Here is a 10,027-nt window from a genome sequence, read left to right as displayed (position 1 = left end):
TAAATATAACAGAAATGTACAGAAAGACCCCCCACAAACTATGCAAAAATCTCAAGCTTTCAATGCAATACTAAGTTATTGATCTTAGAACTATATTCACAATATTTATCTGAAATATATATATACAATAATATCATCTTTACATAATTTTAAATGATATTTCCTCAATAAAATACAAAATGAAGAAATAAATGACATGGAGTGACGTTTCTCTTTTTGTGAATGTCAATGCCGTTACATTCATTCTACACACAATCATACTATAGAACATACTTTTTAGCAATGACTTATTCAAAATAAGAACCTTTTTAAGAGAGCATGGGATTTCAGATGCAGCCTCTGTCTAAATGCATCACAGCATGAGTTCATCCTAATCTTTATGCCTGAGACCTTCAGATTAAGTGACTCTCAACTGGACTCTGCTCTTCAACACGGTCTGCTGTCGTCACCCTCGACGACATCATTTCTATGAATGATGCAAGATCCCGTAGGCTTCCTGTAACCACATATCTCCATTAATCTGTCGTTTCTCCGAAAAAAGAAAAAAAAACTGAAACAAGCCATGTAATCTGGGCCGCTGCCGAGAGCAGATGGTAAAGATTAGAAATCACTTTTAAGAGAAACTTTCTTTGGAAGATTAGAGGGGATAATGGAAGGAAGATATGATGAGAGGCGCTGAAATATTTTGGACTGTTTATGAGCAAACTGATGTGGATTACGGCAAAAACTGTACAAAAGGAGGAAAAAATGAGACACTTGTTTGAAGTGACATATACACTCACTGGTATACACGCTTGTGGCAAATACTGATTTATTGAGTTATTTAGTTATCTGTTATCTTAACTATTTAAGGTAACACTGTATTTTACAGTGTCCGTGTTACATGTAGTTACTATAGTAATAACTATAAGCAGAAAAGTGCAAGTTTTGTGTGTACTGTTATTAATCTTAGTTAATGTTAATTTCAAAATGTACTAATACATTATTAAAATCAAATGTTGTATTTGTTAACGTTAGGTAATGCACTGTGAACTAACATGAACAAACAATGAACAACAGTATTTTTTTTAACATTAACAAAGATTAAAAAGTACAGTAACAAATGTTTTGCTAAATGTTAGTTCATGTTAGTTAATACATTAACTAATGTTAACAAATGAAACCTTGTTGTAAGGTGTTCCCAGTACACTTGTAACATTGGTTTATACATTTTATTTTTTAAGATAAATAGACTGGCATAAAAAAATAAGTAAATAAATTAAAATAAAATAATAAATTGCACAAAACCTAGAATGACAGAGTGTCACACTTGGTTGCAAACATGCAAAATAAAAGAGTTGGATATAACCGCAGCAGTATTTATGAACTTCCTTCAAAAACACTGGAACAGAACAACCAATAATAAACTGATGACGAGAACCGACAAAAGACTTAAGGGTACACACTTAACGACTAGCTGAAGACGAACTTTAGTGTTTGTGTTGCAGATGTTTCCAATGCAGATTTTAAACACGACTGTGAACACAGACTGAAGCGGCTCGGCGTGTTTAGGCATGATCAGTCGTAAGTATCAAATTACAATCACAATTGGCCACAGTCGCTCAGTGTGTCCACCGTTTACACGACACCGTTTTCAAATAAAAACAGGAAACCTTAATCAGTGGCGTTCATTTACACAACACTGATGTTTTGGGAGCCTGAAAATGCAAACTTTTGAAAACGGGTTTCAAAGTGCAAGTTTTTGGAAACGATACCATTATCGTATCCGTGTTAACTACAAGGGGGTAATCCATCGACCGGAAGTTGAAGCCGGCCGGGTGCCGCCATCTTGTAGCAGAACTTCACTTGCGTTAGCGTTTCCATTGACTCCCATTCATTTTGGCGTCACTTTGACAGCGAATAACTTTACATCTGAGGCGTTTAAAGACTCCATTTGTCCATTATTTATTTCTAAAGAAACACGACAATGTATAAAGGGCTCCATTACCTTCTATGTTACATTATGGCCCCGTAGAAACAGATTTAGTAAAAATAGGCTAACGATTGCGTCATTACCACTCGACTCTCTGTCGCGCTGTACAGAAATTACCGTACAGACAGGAGGAGAAGCTCACAGGCAATCGGGGGGACGTCCCGTCAAGGGAGAAGCCCGTAGATAATGAGTCCATAAAAGCAACGGAATACTTACTCCTGCTCACTCACGCCAAAGAACTCTTTGCTCAAGTTCCCCGTCTCTGCAAGATTAACGTTGGCCATTTTCACGCACAGCTACTAGAAGATTAACGTCTGTCAGACAGGTTGCTCACATCATCAAGCTTAGTTTGAGTCAGTTTGAGTCTGCGCGTCAGGAACGGAAGTGCTCAAAAATCCCTAAAAATGGGCTTCAACTGTCTCAACTGAGTTCCAATGAGATGGCTCTGTCCACTTCTTATACTGTCTATGGTTAACTACAAACACATGAACACGGACATGAACACGTGAAAACGGTGACGTCAGGTTCATGTGTAACGTGTTCAGTCTGTAGGTGCGTAGTGTTTCTTTACAAAGTGACGTCGCCAACTACTGGCCTGGCAGCAGAATACACCGTTTTTAGTCGTTTTTGCGGATCCATGTGAACGGGATCGTTTTGACAATGGAAAACACAAGAGAAAAACGTTTCAGTTTTTAATACATCGTTGTCAACGTGCCCTGAATCAAAACCAAGGCTAAAAACACACATCCCTCTGATTAACGAAACATAGAACAGGTGTGTAACTAAGTAACCGAGGCAACGAACTCGACAGACGGGCGGGCAGGTACAACCAAAACTAGAACAAACAGAACATAACCCCGACACAGAGCTTATGAAAATCAGACAACAGAAGAGAGGATGCCGCGTGATTAGCAAATGCTTCAAAATCCCAAAACATCCTGGATCAGCCTGAGAGAGAGAGAGAACAAGGGAGGAGGAAAGAAATAAAGAAAGGGATCAATGTAATTAAGGAAGAGAGTTGTCAATTCATACTGAAAGATAAAAGCGAACCGGTTGTGCTGTGATTCTTCATGCATGCGACACACAACAGATATGATAAAACTTTGACACTGTTGCATAAGCAGCTAAACTGCAGTTGAACAGCTTGAGATTGCAGATTTAAGGGTGAAGAAGAAAATCCTGGAAAGAAAACCAAAAATCTAAGAAATCAAATATAGATGCTACACAGACTAAAAATTAAATAGACATTATTTCAGGATTTGTGGTCATCTCAAGTTGTTGTGTTTGCAAAGTCACTTTCCTGCTGTTGTTACCATAGATGTATATACATAGAATCTTCATTAGCGGGAGGATCTTTTATTTAAGTAGCTTTTATTTAATTAAAAGTAGCTTTTATAAATGTTGCTTAGAAAAAAACATTACTTGCATCTTGAGACAAAACAATGGCACTGACATATTTTAAGATTTGTCAGTGCAAGTCGATTTCAGTTAAAACAGCTCAAACATGCATTTTAGTCTGGACTAGACTTAAGCCTTGTCTGTGAAACCGGGGGAAAAAACACAAACCAACACATTCTCCCCCACATTTCTTCGGGAATTTAAATATTGGTGGTTTCACAACAAGAAGCTGTGCAATGTTGTGGCATCATTGATTCGTACCGTTAGTGATGACAACTTGACCGTTTCAAGATGGTGGGCGCCGACATACGAATGTGGAATGTGGCTTTATATACATATCTATGGTTGTTACTCTCTGTTTGTGAAAGGGAAAGAAGATCTCAAGTAGATGCTCACATAGGCTGCATTATTTGATGAAAAATACAGTAAAACAATAATATTGTGAATATTACAATTTAAAATAGCTGTTTTTATTTGAATATTTCCTATTTCTGTGATACAAAGCTGCAATATCAGCAGCCATTATTTCATTTTGATTTTGTGCTGCATTTTCAGTTGTGCTGCTGATTATTTTTGTGGAAACTGTGATAAAAACTTTTTTTTTTTCCAGAATTCTTTGATGAATAGAAAGTAAAAAAAAACAAAAACATGCAATCACTTGAAATATATTTTTTTGTAGGTGGTTATTGCCCAGATTATCTTGATCTGACCAAACACAGATCCAGAATCCTCTGTTGCAGTCGCACGACAATAGTCGCTGTTGTATTTGCTTGACAGCTGGGACTGAAGGGCTTAGGCCACAAATTACCCAAAGTAAACGAACACCCCTTTCCCTCGCACACAATATTACAGAGCACATCTGTCCCACACAACTGCACTCCGGCTCTAGTCACGCTGTCCAGTGCCAAGGCCAAGATTCATGCCACTAAAGTGCTAGATTAAAAACTTATATAACACGTATTGGTTTCAGTGTATGGGATCCAAACATGAATTGTAGACTCGCAAAGAACAAAACTAGACTAAATCTGTGACGCTTTCACCCTTTCGGAACAAAGAAACATTTAAGAAAAACATGTGGTTGTAGAGAATAGAGAATAGGCATACAAGAATGCCTCCAGTATACTGAAAGAAGAGTATGATCGAAGAATGAACCAGCTGATGGACAGATGATGGATCTTTCATATGAAGAGAGCTGTAAGAGGGATACACGATGGGAAATGATGTAATGATTATGGCCTCTGGCCCATCATTTCAGTTTTATCCCTGAAACATCGCATGACAGGGTGTGTTATCCGCATAAATCTCTCTCTCTCTCTTATTCATGATACTGCGGCTTCTGCACAGCAGGTCAGACTGCAGCATTATTGGTTGATCGGGATCACGACCTCTCATTCTAATCAGCTTTTTCATAACACCATGTTTTTTAAAGTCACAAATCCCCAGAGACATGAATTTCCAGTAATTACTGTATGTAGCATTTATATATGAGAAAAGAATCACTTTAACAGCATAATACGTGAACCAGGGAGTATTTTAATTTAATTTAATTTAATTTAATTTAATTTAATTTAATTTAATTTAATTTAATTTAATTTAATTTAATTTAATTTAATTAATTTTTCACAATTGTTTAATTAATTGCAGTTTCTATGCTACATGTTTAAGAAAAAATATATTAAATAATCAAATTAAATATATATATAAAAAAACTGAAATCACAATAATATTATAACATTTATTATCAATCTACGTCTTTCTATAATTGCATGATCCTTCTATCAGTTTTATTTTTGAGGTTTTTCTTTTTTCTTTCTTTCTTTTTTCTTTATTGCATTCTCTTAAAAATAAGGTGGATAAGATGCTCTTGGCGTTCATTAAAAAAACTACAAGAACCAGAATAAAAAATGCGGATGAACGGATATGACGTGTCAAGCCATACTACGTTCTCACGTTCTATCGACTGACAGCTGCCGCTTTCATTCGCTCCAGGAAGTGACATTTCCAGTGAGTTCTATGTTTAATATAACACGTTGTTTAGTTTGCTTAGCGTAATCTCAATCTGCAGAGCGCTGCCGATCCTTCTGACTTGTGTTTTAAACAGTTTATTGCAGCGCAGTTAATCTGACAATCTTTTTCCGCGTGCAGCTTTTTGCTGTAGCAAGTTGTTAAATTACCTGATGATGGCAGTGCAGACTACAAACACATGTGGAAAAATGACCTATTATTTAATAAATTATCGTGATCAGTATACATTCAATGAAAAAATGCCAAGTATCACATGCATTATATTGATATGTGCTGAGTAAATATTTTTAAAAGTTGCAGTCGTGATTTTGACCCCATGAAAACACAGTTAGAGACTTGTGAAACATCCTGAATACAGACTCCTAAAAAGTCCTGTACTTGCATTGCATGTTTGATGTTAGACATAAGTTTCTAAATGTGACATTTATTCTTTCACAGGTTCCTCATGTTCACCAGATGTAGGGAATTTTCTGGAAAACTTCTCCATTTGAGCTGTATCATCTCCTTCAAAAACAGCAGATATCTCTGTAGTCCGCAGCTTTCTACATTCCATTTTTCATCCTCGCATTCATTTCTCGCTTCTCTTTTTGCATATTCCCCTGGCCCACGTTTGTCTCTTCAACACCCCCCTCCCTCAAGGTCTAGTTTTCCTGTACTCCTCCAGTCTGATAAAGTTATTCGTTATCTGTCTGGTTTCCCCCATTCTGCTGGACACATGGATTTACAGGGAGTCCTCGAGGTTCTCGAACAGCTTGCTCCACTGTCATTGGCTGAATTGTGGGATAATGTTGGCCTGTTGGTGGAGCCCAGCAAACCACGTCCAGTCAAAACAATCCTGCTAACCAATGACCTCACAACAACCGTCATGGATGAAGCTGTAGCGATGAACTGCGACCTCATCGTCTCATACCACCCGCCACTCTTTCGACCTTTCAAACGTCTGCTTCAGAAGGACTGGAAGCAGCGGTTGACTATCAGAGCAATAGAGGGCGGCATTGCCATTTTCTCCCCACACACTTCATGGGACAGTGTCGAAGGAGGCGTTAATGATTGGCTGGTTGGAGGAATGGGTAAGAAAGAACACTTTTTCTGTAGTCTGGGTCAAACAGTCAGAAAATCTTACTTGTGCCTCTATTCACAGGCAGCGGACAAGTGTCAGTATTAAGTCAAGCCCACTCCAGCGGCCCTCAGAAACACAGGCTTGAGTTCTCGTCCATGAATAAAGAAGAATTAAACCGCCTTTTGGAGCAGCTGAGACGCATAGAAGGCAGTGAAACTTTTCAGTGCTCTACAATAAGGTAAGTATACATTTGCAAGTAGTTTTGCGCATGATATGTACGTTAATACATTGATATTTATTCAAATACTGCTCCACATTCATCTTCAGAAATGAAAGTGGAGGGCAGCAGGTGAATCTAACTTGTAATAGTTCAGCCCTAACTCCTGCTGTGCAGATTCTGGTTTCAAATCCACATGCCAGCAAATCCCTGAACATCACACAAGTCCAGCAGGTGAGTAAATTTGATTCGTCAGAAAGATATTTTTAAAATAAATGAATTTTTTTATTCAGAAAAGATACTTTAAATTGATTAAAAGAGACAGTAAAGACATTTATAATGTTAAAAAAAAAATTATATTGCAAATAAATGTTGGTCTTTTGACCTTAATATTTATCAAAGAATCCTGAAAAAATGTTGCACTCTTTCTCTAACTCAAAAAATTCAACATTTATAAAAATAAGAAATGTTTCTCAAGCAGCAAATCTGCATATTAAAATGATTTCTGAAGGATCATGTGACACTGAAGACTGGAGTAATGATGCTGAAAATTCAGCTTTGATCACAGGAATAAATTATATTTCAAAATCTATTCAAATAGACAAGTCATTTTAAATTGTAATAATATTTCACAATATTATTTACTGTATTTTTTATCAAATAAATGCAGCCATGGTGAGTAGATGAGACTTCACAGTCAAATGGCACAAACATAACTGTGAACAGAAAATGCTAAAAACAGCCAGAAAAAAGCTAATATTATATATAATTGCACAGAGCATGTGATGATTCTTGTCCACTGATAATTATATATATATTTCTAGGACCATGTGTTATAAACACTTTTAATTGAATTTGATAATTGACATTGTGATATATCATTTTAATTTGACCTGTCTCTGTTTTCTCCTTTTCTTTCTCTTCTCTAGCCTCCCTTGTTGGGTTGTGGTCAAGGACGACTCAGTGTTCTGGATAAGCCAGTGTCTGTTTCCACAGCAGTGCAGAAAATGAAGACTCACTTGGGTTTGCCCCATTTGAGACTCGCCCTGGGGGACCAACAAACATTAGGTGGGGAATGAGAGTTATCCACCTTATTTGTAATGTAAAAGTAAATGTTTGAGTTTCAGGGGTGAGAAAGAATATTATGTAACATTGTTCTACATTACAGAGAAATATTAAACCATAGCAATAAGCCTTTAAGCGCTCAAGTGCACGCATAAAGCTGCTGCAGCGCAACGGCAAAAGTAATGATTAAGAATGTGTCCAAAAAACAGACGGGAGACTGTGAACATTTTAATAATTTAATAAATGTGTTTTCTGAGTCAGTGTCTGCTGCAAAGATGAAATTGACGCAGTATAGTGGATTTGTCTATTGAGAGAAATGCACGTTAAAGGGATAGTTCACTTTGAAATTAATTTTTGGTATGTTTTAGCTTACCTCAAGGGCATCCAAGATGTAGGTGTCTTTATTTCCCGCAGTAGTTTCAATTTTGATATTTTTAGGTCAAACCGTTCTTGTCTGTCAGTCATATAATGCAGGTCTATGGTCACCACCTCAAAGAGCATGCACAGAGAAGTCCAAATTAAACATGATTTAATGACTCGTAAATGTAAGTACACATTGATGGCCTAAGACACCAAACGAGCGGTTTGTGTGAGAAAACCAACAGTATTTATATCGTTTTTACCTCTTGTAACGCACAGACCGAAGCGCCGGCGCCCTCAGATCACTTGGACGTGGCTGTGGTTACAAGAGGTAAAAACGATATAAATACTGTTCGTTTTCTCACACAAACCGCTCGTTTCGTGTCTTAGGCCATCAATGTGTACGTACATTTACGAGTCATTAAATCATGTTTAATTTGGACTTCTCTGTGCATGCTCTTTGAGGTGGTGACCATAGACCTGCATTATATGACTGACAGACAAGAACGGTTTGACCTAAAAATATCAAAATTGAAACTACTGCGGAAACAAAGACACCTACATCTTGGATGCCCTTAAGGTAAGCTAAATCATATAAAAAATTAATTTCAAAGTGAACTATCCCTTTAAGTTAAACATGCCATGCTGTAAACTCGATACTAATTTAGCTTACACACTCCGCCCGAACACTTGTATATGCGCCTAATAATAGCGCACATTTATCTTCTTGGTTAATGTTAGAGCAGGCGGCCATGCAAAGTGGCTAACGTTAGGCTACTACTTGCATGTTTAAAATAATAAGCCATGTTTAATAATAAGCCAGGTCAATCAATGATAGGCGAACTTTTGGATTTCCTGGCTGACACAATTACCACATGGACCAGCCAACTGCAACCAACCAAGTCAAATTTGGACTGTCATCGACTAACATTTGGTCGACTATTAGGGGGCAGCCCAAGTAATCATATACAAACTGGTTTGTAGCACAAATAGTTTTACTGTTTACTGCACTTAGTTATTTCTCTAGTTATTTACCCGTAGACTGGCTAATGAATTGGAAGTCTCACATTCACAGAAAATAGCATTGAAAAATAAGAGTCAGACTGAACAGTGGATGTAACGTGTGCGGTTATCATCACCTAACGTCATTTTATATGATGTGCTAGACTCTATGGTGAAGACGGTTGCAGTATGTGCAGGTTCCGGAGCGTCTGTCATACAGGGAGTAAAAGCAGACCTCTACATCACTGGTACGTCACACACGGCACAGAAACAAACAAAAGCTGATGTTCATCAATTTATTGAAGTCCCAGAGTACAAATAATAACAGTACAAAAAATGTGCGATTAACCCAAGCTTATTTTTCACATGTTCAGGTGAGATGTCCCATCATGAGGTTCTAGATGCGGTTTCTAAAGGCACGAGTGTGATTCTCAGCGAGCACAGCAACAGCGAGAGAGGCTTCCTGACCGTATTCAGAAACAGACTGGCTGCACGACTGGGCGACACCATTACCGTATCCGTTTCTCAACGAGACCGAGATCCGCTACAGGTGATCTGATCTCAACCGATCACACAGCCATTTAGTCATGTTGGACTGAATATATGGATATCACAAGGAATATTCAGTTTCTGACCTTTAGTTTGGAAATGCAAATGTAACATTTTCCTATAAATAAGCAAAATAAACTGTCCTATCCAGCCTACTGTATCATATTTGATACGCACATTTCTATTGCACAGAGTACTACATGTTTTCTGTCGTCTGATTGATATTTTATGCGTTTTTAGTAAGTAAAAGGCCTTCAGATCATGGTTCATGTGTCTTTGCTGTAAGAACCTAAGAATAATGTTTACATTGTTAGTAATATTTCAAGATGAACACTTGCTGGACAGGACCTGGACTTAGGTTTGCTTGATTATCCTAACA

General features: G+C 37.5%; 1 protein-coding gene across 1 annotated transcript; it reads left to right on the top strand.

The window, feature by feature from the left end:
* Nucleotides 1–5,308: 5,308 nt before the first annotated feature.
* On the top strand, nt 5,309–9,824 carry nif3l1 (NIF3 NGG1 interacting factor 3-like 1 (S. cerevisiae)). Its single transcript, XM_056246035.1, has 7 exons — nt 5,309–5,374; nt 5,834–6,465; nt 6,537–6,693; nt 6,783–6,906; nt 7,602–7,740; nt 9,264–9,347; nt 9,474–9,824. The coding sequence occupies exons 2-7, from the start codon at nt 5,841–5,843 to the stop codon at nt 9,656–9,658; spliced, it is 1,314 nt and encodes a 437-aa protein (XP_056102010.1). The 5' UTR covers nt 5,309–5,374; nt 5,834–5,840; the 3' UTR covers nt 9,659–9,824.
* The last annotated feature ends 203 nt before the right edge of the window (nt 9,825–10,027 follow it).

This window comes from Rhinichthys klamathensis, unplaced genomic scaffold, assembly GCF_029890125.1.
Source record: "Rhinichthys klamathensis goyatoka isolate OS25496 unplaced genomic scaffold, OSU_Roscu_1.1 h1tg000035l_1, whole genome shotgun sequence".
In the NCBI taxonomy this organism is placed as follows: Eukaryota; Metazoa; Chordata; class Actinopteri; order Cypriniformes; family Leuciscidae; genus Rhinichthys; species Rhinichthys klamathensis.
The sequence above is the reverse complement of the archived record's forward strand: the minus strand, read 5'-3'. Positions and strand labels throughout refer to the sequence as shown.